Source organism: Akebia trifoliata, chromosome 11 (assembly GCF_017979445.1).
Source record: "Akebia trifoliata isolate Shusen 1 chromosome 11, ASM1797944v1, whole genome shotgun sequence".
NCBI classification, from domain to species: Eukaryota; Viridiplantae; Streptophyta; class Magnoliopsida; order Ranunculales; family Lardizabalaceae; genus Akebia; species Akebia trifoliata.
The window spans coordinates 778,098-797,389 of NC_141385.1; the positions used below are offsets into that span (position 1 = coordinate 778,098).

A 19,292-nucleotide genomic window follows, 5' to 3' on the forward strand; every position below is an offset into this window, starting at 1 on the left:
TGTGGAGTTCACCACTTTTTATTATTGTCGAACTCGACACTTTTTTATTTAGTGTCGAGTTCACAATTTTTACTATCAAATGTCGAATTTGACACTGATAAAATCCACCCATTTTCAATTTTCGAGTTTCTCCAACTAAAAGACATGAAAAGATCAACTAAAAACTTGAGATAACGACTTATTTAAATGATTTTAAATCAAAAGAACCATTTTTTTTTATCGATTTTCATCCAAAAAGTAAGAAAATAAATGAGAGAAAAAATCCCTTGAAAATGACTTCTTCTTCTTCTTTCTTAAATCCTTTTTGATGGAATGGAGTATTTGAAACTCGATTGAAATGTCAAAATTCCATTTTTTGGATGAAAATGATGAGTTTGAACGGTTAGGGCATTCGATCACAAGAAACGTAGGAGATGAGGTCCAGGGACCATTTAGAAAGAAAAAAATTTCTAAATCTCGCCAAGCTATCGTCGAAAATTTAGGGACTATTTAGAAATACCCTTCTGTGAGGGTCATTTAAATAAAATTTTCAATAAAAAATGATGGATATTTTGGGTTGGAAAAATCAAATATTTTCTACAAAAGGGTACACTTTGCACTCCCATACTCGATCGGTATAAATTTATTCACCAAAAGAGCAACATAAATATTTGATAGGCACTATAGCATCACATTCTCAACATCATAATCAATAAGATAAGACACAAATATGATACAAACACAATCAATACACAAAAAATATATACATGTTAGGTATACGAAAAGTTAAACCTATATCTCTTTGGGGTCATAGCATATGATCAGCGGTCAACATTCACGATGGGCAACTTTGTGATGGTTTTCATTTTAGTACATTTTGTGGTCACGGGATTTTCAATATTTCGAAAACATCCCTCCACTTTGGGGTGTTTTGGAGTAGTCACCATTCATTTTTGGAAATGGGTGTGAATGGTCACCCGAAATTGTACTTTTGAAAAATATGTCATTTTGACATCCTTTTTGATGACTCTCGTAGGATAAGGTGCATGGTCCAACCTTTGATTTAAGGTAAGGGGGTCCATTTATAGAGTAGGGAAGGTGTTAGGCACCCTACTCCATCCACCATAGGTGGTAACCTCGGATTCGATTTTTTTTTGGAATAAAGAAAATAAAAATAAAAACATTTGATGTGTGCCCTCAAGTGTGAGGGGCTTTCGATATACGTTCAAATCATAGAGGGCACCCTTATGAAGAAGGGGCCCTTGGGTGATTTAGACCATAGTGGTGTGTGCAAAAGTGTAGAGAAAGGGAGAGTAGATGAGGGGAGTTGAGGGGGGTGTTCCTTTTGTCAAACCCACCTTGACCCTTCCTTGACTTCCTTGACTTCTTTTTCCTTACTTGATTTGTTTGAGAGAAGTTGGAGAGTTGAGAGTTATGAGATGTAAGGTGAGTGAGGGTTAAGAGAGAAGGTTGAGAGAGTGATTTCTTTTTTATCTTTTGGAGGGTTGGATGTGGGATTTTTCATTAGGCTTGAGAGTTGAGAGTGATGGGATTTTTATAGAGGTTGTGAGTTATTTTGAGGGGTAGAGTGGGTGAAATAATGATAAGTGGTAGAATGGTGTGGGGTTTAAGAGAAGGGTATGTGTAAATTGATGGGGTTTGAGGGGTATTTATGTAAGAAGGTTAAATGGGTGAGTTTTGACCCAAATGGTTTGGATCCAACCCAACCCATTTGGGTTGAGTGTTTGGTGAGGTGAGTTTAAGGTAGTAGTTGTGATTAAATAATGTTTGATTTAAGAGAATGAGTGATTTAATGAGGTGCTTGATGATATTTTGGGAGGGTGAGGGAGATGATGACATGTGTCAAAGTGGGTGGAAATGAAAGGTTGAGATGAATTGATATGAAAGGATGGGTGTTTGATTTGAGATGATGGGTATAGGTGTAGATTGTAGAGATAGGTTTTGTAGGGAATGATGGGAGTAGATTAGGGGAGGGTGATAGGTTATAAGTGTTTGATTTGAGAGAATGGATAGGATATGTTAGGGTAGGGTTATGGGTTGAATTAATTTTTGGAGAGAAGTAATGGAGTTGGTTGGTTGATTAAATGAGGGAGGTGAGATGGGGTGATGACATGTGTCACACCTTGATGATTGTGATGTTGGATTGGGTTGAGTTGGATTTGGGTAATGAATTGGGCTTTGGGTAATGAATTGGACTTTGGGTTTTGGGCTTTGGTAATGGATTGAGTTAAGTTGGGTTTAGAAGGATGGGAAGAGATTTGGTCCGTGGGCCACGTGAGAAGCCTTGGGCCATTTATTGAAAGATAAATGATAAAAGTCATTAGATTTTTGTAGGTTTGGGCCTCAAAGCCCATTCCAATTTTTTGTGATTTTTGGGGCATTCTGCGTCGAGGGCCCGATCAAATTTGGGTGTCTACACATTTCTTTACTAACCTCGTGCTGTCCTTTCCACTTACATTCAATGTATCTAGTTTGTACCAAATTTCATGGTGGTGTCATTCTTTTTGGACTCTTGGGTTTTGGGGGTCATAGTATTGGCTCATATACTAAATGATATTGGAGGTTTTGTGTTCTTGAAATTAATAATTGTATATAAATGAAAAATAGATTGTAGAATATGGAGATTGAAAATAAATTATAAGTTTTGATGTGATTGAGCTATGGAGGAGTCGTTGTCCTTAAATTCAAATCCGTGCCATTTTAGGAAGGTATTCACGGTGCAAAAGGCCTGACAATTAGTTTTCAAGATTCTACAATCACAATACTACTAACTGTGTACTCAGAAATAACAAGTTTACAACGAACTTGAATAAATCAACACAATCAGCTTAGATGTGCAAAGAACGTAACAAAAAAAGAGTATTTGAAAAAATAATGTTATTGTTTCTATATCTTCAACCCTAGGCTTGATCTCTACTTATAAACCACACAAAAGAGCCCAATTAAGACCCCATATCCAAGTCTCAACCTTGGTTTTCAAGATATCTCTCTTGCTCCTTTCATTACTCATCCTCTTTCTCAAAAGTCTTCTTGAAAAAACATTAACAGAAGATTCCACTTTGTTAGGTTTGAGAAAAGTTGAGAGAAGAGAAATCCATTAAGAGAAGAGAAGAGAAACACAATTTATCTTCACCATGTTTGGATTGACAAGAGAGAATTTGGGACAACTTTGAGATTTTAAATGCCTTAAAAGAGATTTAAAGATAGAGTTGGAATTATAAAATATTTTTAAAGGCTTCTCTCCATGTCTCTCCAAGTCTCTTCACTTTTGGAGAGAAAGAAAAATTATTGTTTTTCTCTTCTCCTCTCTCCCCACACTTGACAACCCAAATAAGAAAATGGAGAGAAACTCATTTATTTTTTCTCATCTTCCTACCATTTCTCCCCATTCAAAATACTTGTTTTGTGTGTGATAATTCAACATGATAATAAGCATGTTATAATGAAATGTTGGTGTGGGAGTAGCAATAGAAATTCTTAAGCTTATTACAACAAATCCAGGAGAAAGATTTCTAAACCAACCCCAATCCAACAGAATGGATTAAGCGAAGCAGTGAGAGAAAACCCACCAAAAAAAAATCTGAATTTTTCAGTCTCTCTCTCATAAAAAATGCAGATTTCTCTTAGCATATCGACCTCAAGCATCCCTCCATTCCTTCTAGCACACGAACCAACTTCTGAATTTCCTTCCAAATCCCCATTATCTACACTTCGAAGACTTAATAGCCAGAAAATTTCATTCGGCAGCCATGGCCGTAGTTTACTTGCTTATAAAGGGTCTGGATTTCTCTCTGCAGTCGACCGAGCAATGGAAGAGGAGGAGTACAGGAAAGCTAGGGCTGAGATCAACCGCAAAGGTGTCGACTTGGAAGGGTATTTAATCGAGGGAATTTCAATTGGTGGGCACGAAACCTGTGTTATTGTGCCGAGGTTGAATGCGGCTTTCGATATCGGGAGGTGTCCATCCAGAGCTATACATCAAGACTTTCTGTTCATCACTCATGCTCATCTTGATCACATCGTAAGCTTTTACATAAATCTATTTGCACCAAATGTAGACGAAAAACACGGTAATTTATTAGTTTATAAGATTATTGTTCTTAGAAATTGAAACCCATTGGTGGTTTGTTGTTATTTATTTCAAATATGTTGAAGCAAAATCTTGTTTGGAGTCGAGACAGGTCCTGTCAAAGAACCCTTTGAAATTTGGATTATAATTTGATTTGTGTGGAAACCGTCAAATTAGGATGATTTAGTGTTTTATAGCTCAAGATCCAATTTACAGAGCCGTGTTAATTTATTAGTTTATAAAATTATTGTTCTTATAATTTGTAACCCATTGGTGATTTGTTGTTATTTATTTCAATTTTTTTAATTAAAACCATGTTTTGAGTGGGACAGGTCCTGGTCAGGAACTCTTTGAAATTTGGATTATACTTTTATTTGAGTGGAAACTATCAAGTTAGGATGATTTAGTGTTTTGTAGCTCTAGAACCAATTTAGCGGACTGACATGGGTGGATAACTGTAGTTTGTTGTTATTTACTTCATATTTGTTGAATTAAAACCATGTTTCGAGTTGTGGCAGTTCCAGATAAGGAACCCTTAGAAATTTGGATTTTACTTAAAGTTGAGTGAAACTGTCAAATTTGGACGATGTAGTGTTTTATAGCTCAAGAACCAATTTAGTGGATCGACATGGGTGGATAATTATAATTTGTTGTTATTTATTTCATATTTGTTGAATTAAAACCATGTTTCAAGTTGAGACAGGTCCACATAAGGAACCTTTGAAATTTGGATTTTAGTTATAGTAGAGTGACACCCGTCAAATTTGGATGATGTAGAGTTTTATAGCTCAAGAACCAATTTAGCATACCGGCATGGGTGGGTGATTGATTGGATTGTAAATCTACTTGGTTGGACCTTGAGTCGCTCGTCGTAGTGCTTAATATCTGTTCATCTAGCATGTCGGTAATCAAGTGGAGCAAAACATGTCTTAGAGATTTTATGAAGTATTGGAAAAAATCACAATGCACTTTGACATGCAAGGATACAATGACACATTACATTTTTGTTAGAGAAGCTAAAAATACGATGCCTAGTCAAGTAATACAACCTTTTTGGAACACTTATAGTACAAAGAAATTAATTTAACTTTCTACTATGAGACAATGATGCCCCTATGTATCATATTGGTAACAGGATAGTATGAGATTTGATGTGTGTATGATACTTCAAGTTTAAATGATGCATGAGACTTAAGCTTTGAACAATGCTTTTGTGTTTTGTTCAAGTTCAATTGGTTTGTGCTTAGCTTGGTTTGTTGCCTTTCAAACTAGAAGATATGATGGATTTCATCTTACCCAATTACAGGGTGGTCTTCCAATGTATGTAGCAACTCGTGGGCTTTACAGCTTAAAACCTCCAACAATATTTGTGCCGCCAAGCATTAAAGAAGATGTGGAGAAGCTATTTGACATTCATAGGACCATGAGTCAGGTGGACTTGGAACTTGATTTGGTTGCATTGGATGTGGGTATGTAAATTTTTTTTTGTTGGGTGAATGTGTTTGTTCAATGACAATTTTGTCTTTTCGCTTTGAATTTGACTAACAAGTTTGAGTTCAGGGGAAACCTATGAAATACGGAATGACCTTGTTGTAAGACCGTTTAAAACACACCATGTTATTCCCAGTCAGGTATGCTTTATCAAGTTAGACTATAGGCTTTATCAAGTCAGACTGTTTGCAATTGGGGAATATTCTAGTACCAATTCATGTGGTTTGTTGCCTTGTACAGGGATATGTAATTTACTCTGTGCGAAAAAAGTTGAAGAAGCAATACACCCATTTAAAAGGAAAACAAATTGAAAAACTGAAGAAATCAGGTGTTGAGGTTCGTAATTTTACCAACTTATTTAAGTTTATGATGACTTTTTTGGTTGTATATTCAAAGGTTTTATAAAGAGTGGATTTTTTTATATTGGTATCTGGCTTGTTGAGGCTAGATCCTATGTTCTCCAACATTTATTTGACTTCAAAGTTTCTTTGTTAGATTACAGACACTATATTGTCCCCAGAGTTGGCATTTACTGGAGATACAACGTCTGACTTTTTGCTCAACCCACGCAATGCTGATGCCTTGAGAGCAAAAATTCTTATTACTGAGGTAAGAGTGTAAACTCTTTTGCGCAATTGTATCTTAATGGCACCCCCAATCAGCCTGATTCTGTGACAAGGGAAAAAGTAAAACTGCAATCTCCAACTATCTCTATAAATTTTGAACTTGTGATCTATAACATTAAAATTTGTTAGAAACTTAAATTTCGAGATGGTCTCTTTGAGCTTTGGATTTGAGACCTTTTCTAACAAATAAAATTTTCTTTTGACAGGCAACTTTCCTAGATGAAGGGTTCAGCATTGAGCATGCACGACAGCATGGACATACTCATTTGTTTGAGGTTTGTGAGACTTTGGATCATAAAACTTCCATTTATCTGTTTTATTTTCTAAGCTGCCCTCTTGACTCTGATCATGGTTCAATACTATCCCAATTTTAGTACTATTTCTTGTAAAAACTCTGAATTTTTTTCAATTTAATGACTCGTGTTGGGATTCTATCATTTTGATGTTGTATTTGTTGTTTTGAAACATTGAAATGTTGAACCAATGTAGATCATGGAGCATGCACAGTGGATACGAAACAAGGCAATCTTGCTCACTCATTTCTCATCCCGGTACAAGACAGAGGTGATCAATCAATGGCTTAAATGATCTATGATTATATTTCAAATAGGGAAATCTAACATCCCTTGCTTGTGTTTCATAACTATAGTCACCACATCTGTGCACTTGCCGTTGAGTTGAACACACCATTTGATGAAATTTACCCAATCAAATTTGGTGTAGATATTGACTTTGCAAATGATTCGACCCTATCAAATGGTGGTTCTACCGACTTGCATGAACACCACTTGTTCTTCTTTTGGTAGACTTTCAGTCATCCTTTCAATGATTTACTAACTAGTAGTGTTCTCGATGACAGGACATCTCAGAAGCTGTATTAAAGCTGCAGTCGAAAGTGTCTGCAAAGGTAGTTGCTTTAAGAGAAGGTTTCAAATCAATGTATACTTAGCAACATTTCAGCCCCAAAATTTTCTTTCCCTTTTCTGTAAGCAACTGTATTTGAGTAATCCTATTGAGTTCACATAGCTCGTCCCCACTACAAGGTTTCGCACACTAATTCATAGTTGCTGTAAAGCCCTTCATGGGAAGGGAAGCAAAAACCATAAACCAAAAAATAAGGGAAATGGGGATCCAGGGGAAGGCAAGTTCCTGTCGAGGCAACTAAAGAACCCGTGCAGCTATAGCACCCAAGTGAACATCGATGGGTCCAACAAGAAAATGGAATGGTAAGCAAAGATTTAAGATTACCTCTGAGAACCAACTCCACCGATAGTTGGAACAATTTGAAGGATCAAGGGTCTGTTTGTTACAGTTTCCAACTTCTGCTTCAGGATTCTGTGTCTAGGAGAAGCAGAAGTTCAGAGTCTGGGAAGCCGTGTCAGGAGAATCTTATTTGTTTTAGAAGCGGTTAAAGTAGTAGAGAGAGAGGTCGAATTGATTTTGTTGTTTAGTCAATGAGTTAAGAAGAATGAGTGGTGAAATCATCATTTCAACCTCAAACGTTTTTTGTTGTTAGCCTCTCATGGTGGCTTGCACACAAAAACAGCCCCAGTAAGGCTTCTCAAAAACACAATTTTTTGACTTCCCGCTAAAGCTTGTGAAGCAGAAGTCATTACTAACAAATATGCTTTTTCAACTTTTTCAACTCAAAGCCAAAAAGCCGTCGAAAAAACCTATAACAAACAGGCCCTAAACATTGTGGTTATAATTATCAATAACTTCTGAAGCATAAAACAATGTAGAAGTAGTGGTTGCATCCCAAAAAGGGTCAAGACCATAAATACTGGCTTCAAATGATATATTAAACGATCTATGTCCTAAGATTTTTTTTTTGACTCCCACTTTTACGCACCCATACCCTCAGGTGCCTTCCTAATTTAAATTCTTTTAGTTGCCCCATTGAATCTTTGATCCAACTAATGAAATAGTTTAATATGGTACATAAACACGACATTAAAACTTGCTTAACTTGTTTATAAATTTATAATCGAAAGTGAAGAAAATATATATATATATATATATAATATATATATATATATATATATATATATATATATATATATATATATATATATATATAATTGTTAAAAGTAAAATGAAGAAACTCTTAAAAGGGATTTATTTATTTATCATAAAGATCTCTTAATTAGTTGTTGATACTTGAGATACCTCCTATGGTTTTTGATTTAAACAGATTATATATAGGTGAGTTGTATGTGTATGAACATGACGTGTTAATGACAAGATAATTAAACTGATTGAAATGGGTTATCGTTCCTAACTCAAACATGACTTGCTTAATTATTGAGTTAGATGGGTCAACATGATTACAATTGAAAACAAAATACAATTAGGCTCAAACTTGCTATTTTGTATCATTTTCACATCATGTAAAGAATTATTACCCCTAATAGTTGGCTTAGAGTTTTTCTTACATACATTGAGGTTAAGAAAGCACATCCTCTTTGAGATTGGGCCCGTGTAATAGGAGAAAACTAGTAAAGTTGGAGTGATATTGTTAAAAAATGGAAGAAGAGATAATAAAATAAAGTTGAAAGGGTATTATTGAAAATTGAAGATAAGTGGATAGGCATTGTTTGTTTGTTTTGATTTTTTCTACCAATAAAGATGGATTACATTGAAATAAGATAAGTATGACACACCCAGAAAAGATCATATATACAGTTGAAGGGTATTTTGGGAAGGAGAGGGTGGAAGAGGGCAAGATTAGAGCTCTGTAATTGTTCCTACTAATGAATTTTCTTCTACTATGTCATCAAGTTCCATTGTTCCTACTAATGAATTTTCTTATACTATGTCATCAAGTTCCATATTAAATTAGAACAGTAAATCAAGAGTTCCCATATTTATATCATTTATGCATCTACAATAAATAACCCTAGATCCACAACATATTCTAGGTTAATATTGTTGGAAAAATCTATAGAATTTTGTAGATTTCTGTGACCAAGTGAATTATTTTGAGCTATGATTTAAGTGGGACCAGAGGTCCAGATACATCGGTTTCAATATATATATATATATACCTTCTTTCAATATATTATCCAATATGATGTACGTTGGATTTCAACTTGATTGATAAAAAACAGATCCAATAAGATATGAAATAAGATTCTTATTAAAACATAAATCCTCGATTTAAATCCAGTGATATTGGACTAACACACACACACACACACATATATATATTTTAGATTGCGATACTAATTTGATCCATTGATAGTCCTAACTAATTATGAAAAAGAGTCGTGATAATTTGATGCCATCCTCTAACATACGACCCCATCATAGAACTGTAGATAATTTGCCTCGAGATAAATGAGAAAAGATTTATGATTCTACATATCTCAATGCAAATGATCTACGGTTCTATGATGGGGCATATGTTAGAGGGGGCATCAAAAAAATCATTATTCTTTAAAATATAATTGAAATCAACGACTAGTAAAATCGTAAAACTTGTTCTTTGATGCTTTTGTTTATAGAGAAGTAGGCATGGTTTTAAAATCAATTATACGGTGACTCTTGTCATGCCTTACACACCTCGCACTGGTACCATATTGACTCATCCAGGTCACCTCATCTTGAACAAGTCAAATTGGTAAGCAATTTAAATTTATTTAATTCAAATTTTTTTTCATTCATCACTAAAAAAATTAATTATTTTGCATAAAAATTCAATTCACTTGACTTGAATTCAAGAATATTGATCAAGTCGACTCAGATTTGAGAGGACTCAGTGTGATGGACAATTCACATTGACCTATTACTATGGGGGGATATGCTGAACATTATTCGGTCAATGAGCTTAGAAAACTGGGTGACTGGATAGAGTCAAATGTTCAAGGACTCATTTCAAATACACCTTATTCTGTAGGGAGATAAGTAAAAAAAAACATAAAATAGAAAGAAGGAAAAGAAATCGACTCAGATTTGAGTGGACTCAGTGTGATGGATAATTAATAATTTCACATTGACCTATTACCATGAGATATGCTGAACATTATTCGGTCAATGAGCTTAGAAAACTGGGTGACTGGATAAAGTCAAATGTTCAAGGACTCATTTCAAATACACCTTATTCTATAGGGAGATAAGTAAAAAAAAAAAAACATAAAATAGAAAGAAAGAAAAGAAAACCTAACTAGGTATATAAACCGGGTTTAGGCGACTCGCTCAGTTGCTCTTCCCCTCCCCATTTAAAACTCGGCTTTTAAAGCCCAAACCAAACCAAACGATTTTATCAAAAAAATCCCTATATACTTCTCTCTCTCCCTCTCTGTTACCATCTCTCCCTCTCTCTCACTCGCCACCATATCACACATAGTCTATCTCTCTCTCACTTAAAATCTCTTCAAATTACCCGCCAAAAAGGTAATATTAACGGATCTAAGTTTTTCAAAAAACTTCCACTCTCTCTCTCGTTATCTCTTCTCTTAGGCCTAGGGTTTCATCTCTCTCTCTCCCATGGGTTCTAACTCTAACCCCTCTTCTTTGCAGGTTTTTCCTTCGATTTCAACTCCTCCAAGGCTGTATACGACTGAGATTCGAAGATTGTCGAGAATTCTAGGGTTTCTTCTTCTGGATTTCTCTTCAACAACTCGTACGGATGAGAGCGAAGGAGTTTTTTTGGGTGAAGGAAGGATTTGAAATTTGAAGGATTCTTGAGTGATGGATCCGGAGGGAGTTGAGGATTTGGTGTCTTCGGTTGGTGAGAAGAGAGTGGCAGAGAGCGATGGAGGGGATGAGTTGGGGAAGAAGAAGGCGAGAATCAATTCTAGTGGAGATATGAAGAGAGTTGCGGAGATTGCTCTTGTTTTATCGGCGATGGGGAAGATGAGAGGAGGAAAGAGTGCGAGTGATGTGGAGAAAGAACTCATGGTTGAAGCGAGGGAGAAGTTGGCGGCAATATGTGAAGGGTTTGCTCCGAAGGATATTGTCCCGAGGGATGCGGTTAGGGTTATTATTGAGGATCTTGGGCTTAATAGGTCGAGAGATCAGAGGTTAGGGTTTCGACCTCCAAGGATGTCAATTGCTGAGAAGTTGCAGCTTACGATGAGGAAGGTAGTGTGTTTAAACTTGTTTTTAATTGCTTGAAGTTATTATATTTGAAGTTTATGGATCAATAAGAATATATCATCTACATGGATGTGTTGTGTTTCTCTTAATTCTCCATAATATGTTTGTAGAATCTAAGTTATTTATCTGATATTGTTGAAATCAAGGTTTAAATTCTGATGCAATGTTTGACCAAGAGGAAAACTAATATTGTCTCGACCGAAACATTCCCAATATTGGTCTTGGACTCTCAGCCAATACACTCCAATGTTTTGAACTATGGTTGAAAATTTTCAGAAATCATCCAAGTGAGACTGTAGTGGTAATCTTAATTTTTGTTTCCATATAGCCAAGTTAAAAACTCTTGATTATATTCGAAGATTCCTTGGACCATGTGTCTAATTGGTAATTTATATGAGGTACTGACTTAGCAAGCAAGTGTAATGTTGCTAAAATCGAGTGTTATTGCTGAATATTAAATTTAATATGTTATCAAACATTCGGGCATTTTCACCGTTGTGTGTTAAAACCCAGCACCAACGAAATGAGACACGGATAGAAAAAATCTGGGGGGATTTATAAGGTCTGAAATGTTTGAGTTCAATTTCTTTTTGTCACTAAAGGTGGAATTTCCACAATCATTGTGGAAAATATCTTTGGCTTGAATGACTTTGTGTACGATTGATCCGCAAATTATTTACATGTAAGAACTCATATGCTACTCTTTTAATAGAATTGAATGAAGGAATATAATTCATTCCTTTTGAGGTTGGGGGGTTGGATCTTTAAAATATTGTCTAAATCAATCTTATTGAACCTAAAAAGAAAAACTTATTGAACACACCCCCTCTCCTCTGTAATGGGCACTTCTTTTAGTTTGTTTCTCAATGTAATTTTGAAGCAGTGATCAAAATGCAATTACTTTCGAGGACATCATTTCCCAAAGACTGTGTACCATAGAACCTATCAAAAGAAAATATTATGTAACATAGACACAAACACCTCTGTTGCTGGTAGGCATGAAACCACTTGATGTGTTGAAATATTTGTATAGTTTATTTGATATGTTGAGTGATATATTTTTGAAAAACTGAACCTATGATGGCGGTTGCTAATACATGTCTTGTATGTTGGTCACGCCAAATAGTGCCACGTTGCACAATCTCTGGCCCTTTTTTTTTTTTTTGATAGGTAATAATCTTTGGCCCATTGACTCAATGAATGTTTGCCTTCCCCCTTTGTGAACATACAAATGACAAATCAGCTTGCGCATGTAATTCCTAACTGTTGGATTGATCATTTTTTTTTTCATAGGCTTTGCAAATTTTATTGAAATGAAGAAAATGGAATGGAGGCCAAGGAGTCCGCCTAAAAAAAAAGCAAAAGAAAACACAAAAAATTAACCAGTACAAACAGCCTGCCATCAATACAAAAAGTCCTCAAAGAAGAAACCTCTAAACTCCTTAAAAAGCTTACTCTAAGAGAAAAGCAATCAAAACAGATAACAACACCACCTGCAAAGAATTCTCCTTTCCTTCAACGTCTCTGCTGTTTCGTTCTAACCAAATGGATCGATCATTTTTCACCATGGGCTTCAAAAAATTTCTTATGTTTCTAACCATTGGGATCCAATTCTCTGATGAAAAAAAAAATCTCAAATGGATATAAATCACCTATAAATATGGTTTTCTGCGCAGGTCCATCAAGGGATGGGGCAAACTTTAAAGGGCTATGAGGGCTCAAAAAGTGTGCCACATGGCATTCTTTGTTTTGACTGACAAACTGTAATGTATTATTGGCCAACAACAATGCCTTATCTCAAAGATTTGGGATCAGATTCTCCACTCCACCCCGTCCAAACAAATTTATTATTATTTTGTTTATGGTAATGTGGAAAGAATGTATTCCATATCATCATTTGCTCAGATTTTATGATCATGGTTCAAAATATTGGGTATTGGCTGAAAATGATGCGATCATATGAAACAATGACCTTGAAACATTGAATGTTTCAGGAATGTGTCAAATTCTATTGGAATGTCTTGGTCAATATAGTATCAGTTTTTTCATTGACTGAAACATTCCTTTGGTACAACATTTAAACCTTGTTTATGATGCCACTATTTTCACCTAAGTTCCTCCTTATTTCTTTCTCTAGGCAGAAGAATCCAAGAAATTTGCGGCACAATCTGCAAGGTTGCAAGCGAGCTTTGGTGCTAAGGCCGAAAACCATGGTACATTGTTACATGCAGCTCATAGGTTCCAACCAAACAAGCCAAGTCCTGCTACTGTGTCTGCAGGAGGTTTTGGAGTTGATTCACCAATGGTCCATGTTACTGCACTAGCTTCAACATCCTCATCGAATCCGTTGCCTGCCAATGAAGTGCAATCAGCTATTATTTCCAGGGGATTGCATCACAGTCCTTTGGAAAGGGATTTGTCTTCCTTAGCACCATCACGAATGGAAGCGGCACATTTCAGGTTGGATGGAAGATCAAATGGGGCAGCTCATACATCCCAAGCTCAAGGTGCGGTTTGTTCTTCTTTATTTGCTTATAGGTACAAAGCTGGTGCAAGAACAACTTATATTGTGTACATATTATCTGAATACCTGCAATATCTTCTGTTTTGTGTTGTTAAGTTTTGTTTTTGTTGTTTTTTTTTATAAAGGAAATATAACGTATCAGTAAGGTATATCCACTTGGAGCACATGCATTTTGTGCAACCCATTAGAAAGGTGGTCCTAGGAAATATTCTACGAAGAAAATCAATGAGGGATCAAAACCCTACCTTCACGCACTTATTTATATTCCATGTAGTTGATAAACTATTCTTGATGATTAAGAAGTCTATTCTGACAGTAACGCATGATCTTTCACAAAGAAGCACCCTTCATTGATAAGAATTGTTTTAATGTTAATTATGGTCGGCTAACATGCTACCGTTGGCCTTGGATTTTGATAAAATATTGTGGTTAGTTTTTTTAAGAATGTGCTTGCATTAATATAACAATCCTCAAAAAAATATATAGGAGATAATCTCTAATAGTTAAAGAATGAGAAAAAAATAAAATAAATAAAGCTCGTTTAATGTGATCAAATACAATCTAGACAGGCATAAGTGGCTAACTCACTGAAGTTAGTTTATAAAATTTGAAAACTTATTATGTAGACCATATCAAGGCTTAAATGGGATTAAAATAAATGTAATCAGCATAAATTTAATTTACCCAGGAGATGCATGGACGTGCTTGTGCGTTTTGAGAGAAAATCCGAAGGAGGAAAGGAATTTGAACATCCTTTTGAATTGGCGTTGGGAGGCCTTATTTCACCTGTCCCCACTTAGAAGATCCATAGGGTCTCTCTCTAACTGATTTGGGATTGAGTGTAGACAAAAAGACGAGGGAAAACCCAAAAAAGAAAAGTATTATTTTATTTTGTATTACACTATTACATGCAACTTCTATCCTATGAAGTCACATGGGGGTAATTAGGCATGGTAGTTTTCTAGTGATTCACCTCTTGGCATTTGAGTGCTTTGTATACTAGGCTTTGACATCATTGGAAAAAATTAGATATCGCAATTTCTAAATGAGCTCATTGTTTTGCTCTCATCTCCTCCCCATTATTTAACCTGGTGTTGTGTTCTTGGGATTCTTAAATTGTATTATATTTATCTGCAGCAAATTCTTCTGGTGATCGCTTAATGGAGAAAGTTCCAACTCATTCACCACAACTTCAATCTGGAGGAGTAGCTAAAGTTGGTCAGGCAAATAAGGTCGAGGGAAAACTTGAAATAAGTACACCCCAAGTAGCAGTTCAAGCGACAAGAGATTGGAATTCTAAACCTTCTGTAAATCAAACTTCACGTGGAAACCTGCAGACTGCACCTCAACCTTTGCAGGTCTTGAACTTTGGGCAAAGTTCACCATTATACACTAACCACAATGACATTTCTAAGAGCGTTCATAAGTTTTTGCAACCAAGGCCTCCTGAGCATCCCAACTGGACCCCTCCTTCAACTGATTACATGAGCAAGTCTTTAACTTGCCAAATATGCAAAGTTACCATCAATGACATAGAAAGTTTACTTGTTTGTGATGCTTGTGAGAAAGGAGTCCACTTAAAATGCCTTCAGTCATACAATCAAAAGGGCATTCCTAAAGGTGAGTGGCACTGCCCTAAGTGCTTGATATCAAGCAATGGGAAGCCTTTGCCCCCTAAATATGGTCGTGTTACAAGAAGTATTAGTGCACCAAAGGTGTCTCCAAATGTAGGTGGAGTTCAGGCTTCTCCGGAAAAGGTGGAAAATTTAGATTCAAAGGTTAAGCATCAGAAAATAACAGCTAATGGAAACCCTGGTTCTTTGCATCTTGTTCATGTTGGTCGTAGTAACAGAAATCATATTGACTCAGTCTCTGATTTAAAGACGTCAAATACTAGAGAAGTTCAAGGGGCTAATTTCTCAGGAAGCAAAATTAAGATGGATGACAGCCCTCTCTCTGAGCTCAAGTCATTGCCTAAGGAAACCTCAGGGGTAGTTTGTGTTCCTCGTTCTGGCACACTGAATGAAAATTCTAAGCAACAATTTCACAATACTGAGTCATCTCCATGTGACGCAGAGAGATCAATTTCGGAGCCTAAGTCATTACCAAAGTTTGAACTGGGTCACTCTTGTGCCGATAAGTCATCTGACACACATATTGATACGTGTCATAATTCACAAGCCCCCTGCAACTCACAAGAGACTTCTGAATGTAAGCCTAGCTGTGATGTCAGGAAGGATAGCCAGGATATTGCTCAGACAGTTTCTGCTGGGACCTCGGATGTCAGGAATGGAGTGAGGGATTGCATTGGATCTTCATTAGATGGCTTGCATAGTGTCGATTGGGTTGGTGATACACTTCAACTTGTGGATGAGAAAGCATTTTATAAGTCTTGTCGCATTAATGGAATGGTGTACAAGGTGCAAGATCATGCTCTTTTTCATTCTAACAATGGCAATCTGAGACCTTCAAAGCTTCAGGCAAGCCATTATTAAATTTTCCTGGATTGTTGTAGCTTTATCCTTGTATAAGTATTACTCACTGAAATAACAACATAGGCCACCAATTACTTGCATAGATTTGAAAGTGCGCTGAATTCCTATTCAAGGTTTCATAGGCATCACCTTCTTGTCCTTTGTATCACTGAAAGCCAATTCACTATCTGCAAATCTGAATGGATTATGTTAGCTTCGTTTAAGGAGAAAAAACTCATGGGTTTCTCTTGCAGGCTCTGTGGGAGGATACTAAAACTGGGTCAAAGTGGGCTATTGTGAATATGTGCTACTTTCCTAGTGACCTGCCAGAGGTTGTTGGCCGACCATGCACTCCTGAACATAATGAGGTGTGGTGAAATTGATTATGATATTTTCTTTTGTACTTTTGTACTCTTGTACTCCTGACCATCTCTCTCCTGAATTGGTACATTCACTAAGTTATCTGCTACACATTGAAGTTCATAATATCTCTTGGTTATGCTGATCAGGTATACGAATGTAATCATGGTAGCACTGTAAGGGCTGACTCAATTCAAGGTCCATGCAAAGTTCTTCCTCCAAGCAAGTTTAAGGAAGAAAGTGAAGGACAAATTCATTTACGGAACGAAGCAAATGATGGGTTACAACCAGTTTTTCTGTGCAAGTACGGCTCTCCTTTTCATAGCTTTTATTGCAACAGTTTTGTTGCTTGTTACATATGAGTATATAACTATGGTTTGAATGTTTATACTTGAGGATGCATCCTGAATGAGGATCCTGAAAATTTGATTGGCTGCAAAATGTTGATTAGTCTTGCTAAAATATATCAATAGGCTTCTTGATATTCAAACTTCTCCTGTTAGGCAGCACTTGCTCTCTACCTGGACAAGAATTTCCTTGTAATGCAGGGATAGTGTCAAGTAGACCATCAGAGATGTCTATTGGCAAGTCTTTTCCATGCATTGGCCATTCAGTTTGCACGATATTGCAGATAATCATAATTTCAGGATGCTAAAGATCAATGAATATGTACTGATTATTCATATATTCTTTCATTTTATTTATTTATTTTTGCTGAAAACGGTTGCAATTAGTCGATTCCCAAAAACGGGATTTACTTGAGCCAATTGAAATTTGACACCCTGGGTTATCAAAAATTATTTTTGGCACCCTCAGCCCCATTGGAAGAACTTGTAAATATCATCATCGTCTTGCATTTAAGCAGGAATCCTCAATTTTCCTTAAAGCTATCAGCAGGGTCATACCATTGAGGTTGAAACCTGCAGTAAGTTTGATTTAACTGGAGAAGAAATTGGGATAACATCTGAAACATTCATCAAGTGCAATTAGGGTGGTGGTTATCTAGAAGAAAGATTACTAGGCATTGCATCACATATCTAATGTAGCCCTATTCTACGGTTTCAAATGTAGCTGTCTACTAGTAGTTTCATTACCTTTTTTGTGTCTAAGAAATCGGGAAAAAATCAAAGATATATTTATCTATTTAAGTGATTAGACATAGGTCTCAGTTACTCTAATATTTTTCTTTTCCCAGAAGGCCTACATTTATTATCAATGCTTTGATGTCTGTATTGCATCACATGCATGTGGTGTTCATTAACTTACTACATTAGGATACATTAGGATATATATATATATATATATATATATATAATATATATATATATATATTCCATGTTTATTATTATTCTTTCTGAGACAAAGATTTTGTTTTGCAGATGGTTTTATGATGAATCAAAAGGGCTTTTTCGACCAGTTTCTGATTAGTCTATGTCCATTTTAAACGGCATCTTGTCTGCAGTTTCTTTGACAGGTAATTTGACGTGCTTTGCGATATTGTGTATATTTTACTTGTTAATAATGCTTCATCTCCAACAAATTTTTTATTTATTTTGACTGGCTCTATTCTTTTATGGGAAGATTAGCTAGTCATTTAAATCTTAGAAGGGTAGTTCTGTACTGTGAGAAGGGTACATCTAATCACATGTATTGGTATGATATATCCAGTCACAAGTTAACATCTACAGCAGCAGTGGGACGGTATCTATACTTCAGTTGTCCTAGAATCAACTTAGTTGGTGATCTCAATAACCATCATCTTATAATCGGCCGACAATGTTATTGCTAGAGACATCGAGTACTCTTGATACTAACCCTCTATGTGCCAAGTGTCCTGACTTACAATTTATGTGTACTAGCACTATCTAAAATGAAAAAAAAAAACAAAGTGTTCTTTGTTTATTCGCATTGGACATATTTGGCTTGAGAACACAGAACAACAAACCAAGGATCAGTATGTGACGATTTCCATGGTGCCATTATACAGAAGTGGTGGAGCAGTATCCATATTTTTCAGTGGCCTTACGTTGGTTTTGAATCAACTTAATTGAGTGATCTCAGAACATTTACAATTTGATCATACTCTTCGTGGTGGGTGTTTCATGTGCCATCTTGTTTCCTGTTGCTGCTGTTTTTCAGGATTTTTTTGTGGGGAATCATGTCTGAGTTCTCTGTTTAATGTTAATGTCAATGAGTCCGTAGCATCAGGAGCTGCCCGGATTTGACGACAAGGGCATTGTGGATGGCCTTCTCTTGTACACCATGTAGCTTTATCACAGTTTGTATCCATCTCTTCAATTATAATTTTAATTATAATCCATCTGGTTTTCTTTTTGAGGTTCCAACCCTCTGTATTTACATTATCTTCAATTATAATTGAAACAGGGGGGGGGGGGGGGGGGGGGGGTTCTTTCTGTAGCAAAATATGTGAGAGATTACATTACGTTGCAGCTCGCAAATTGTTTAATACAGCTAGGTTTATTTCTACATCCATGGCCTCAAATGGTTATTGTCAACCACCTATGCATAAATCTGCATCGTTCAATAGATATGCTAACTTTTACGTTTTTTATAATCCGAAAGAAGTTATGATGATTTTGAATTTTGAGTTGAATGTTGGATAATTAAGAAACATGTTCGGAGATTCA

The 19,292-nt window shown here is 36.0% G+C and overlaps 2 protein-coding genes across 2 annotated transcripts; both read left to right on the forward strand.

The window, feature by feature from the left end:
* The first annotated feature begins 3,501 nt into the window (after positions 1 to 3,501).
* Positions 3,502 to 7,222, forward strand: CPZ (Metallo-hydrolase/oxidoreductase superfamily protein). Its single transcript, XM_086460220.1, has 8 exons — positions 3,502 to 4,021; positions 5,376 to 5,538; positions 5,630 to 5,700; positions 5,801 to 5,896; positions 6,056 to 6,169; positions 6,393 to 6,461; positions 6,676 to 6,750; positions 7,046 to 7,222. Exons 1-8 carry the CDS (start codon positions 3,611 to 3,613, stop codon positions 7,133 to 7,135), a joined length of 1,089 nt encoding a protein of 362 aa, XP_086316346.1. The 5' UTR covers positions 3,502 to 3,610; the 3' UTR covers positions 7,136 to 7,222.
* Positions 7,223 to 10,425: 3,203 nt separating this feature from the next.
* On the forward strand, positions 10,426 to 18,998 carry LOC147390139 (uncharacterized). The gene is made up of 8 exons (XM_086459223.1): positions 10,426 to 10,581; positions 10,708 to 11,271; positions 13,424 to 13,793; positions 14,948 to 16,290; positions 16,539 to 16,652; positions 16,794 to 16,948; positions 18,024 to 18,118; positions 18,784 to 18,998. The coding sequence occupies exons 2-7, from the start codon at positions 10,879 to 10,881 to the stop codon at positions 18,070 to 18,072; spliced, it is 2,424 nt and encodes an 807-aa protein (XP_086315349.1). The 5' UTR covers positions 10,426 to 10,581; positions 10,708 to 10,878; the 3' UTR covers positions 18,073 to 18,118; positions 18,784 to 18,998.
* The last annotated feature ends 294 nt before the right edge of the window (positions 18,999 to 19,292 follow it).

Excerpts from the sequence above, each read along its gene's own strand:
- CPZ (XM_086460220.1), top strand. The coding sequence starts at position 3,611 with ATGCAGATTTCTCTTAGCATATCGACCTCAAGCATCCCTCCATTCCTT. Across the intron at positions 4,022-5,375 it reads ATGCTCATCTTGATCACATC|GGTGGTCTTCCAATGTATGT; the intron begins GTAAGCTTTTAC and ends ACCCAATTACAG. Across the intron at positions 6,751-7,045 it reads CATCCCGGTACAAGACAGAG|GACATCTCAGAAGCTGTATT; the intron begins GTGATCAATCAA and ends TCTCGATGACAG.
- LOC147390139 (XM_086459223.1), top strand. The coding sequence starts at position 10,879 with ATGGATCCGGAGGGAGTTGAGGATTTGGTGTCTTCGGTTGGTGAGAAG. Across the intron at positions 11,272-13,423 it reads TGCAGCTTACGATGAGGAAG|GCAGAAGAATCCAAGAAATT; the intron begins GTAGTGTGTTTA and ends TTCTTTCTCTAG. Across the intron at positions 16,949-18,023 it reads CAACCAGTTTTTCTGTGCAA|ATGGTTTTATGATGAATCAA; the intron begins GTACGGCTCTCC and ends TTTGTTTTGCAG.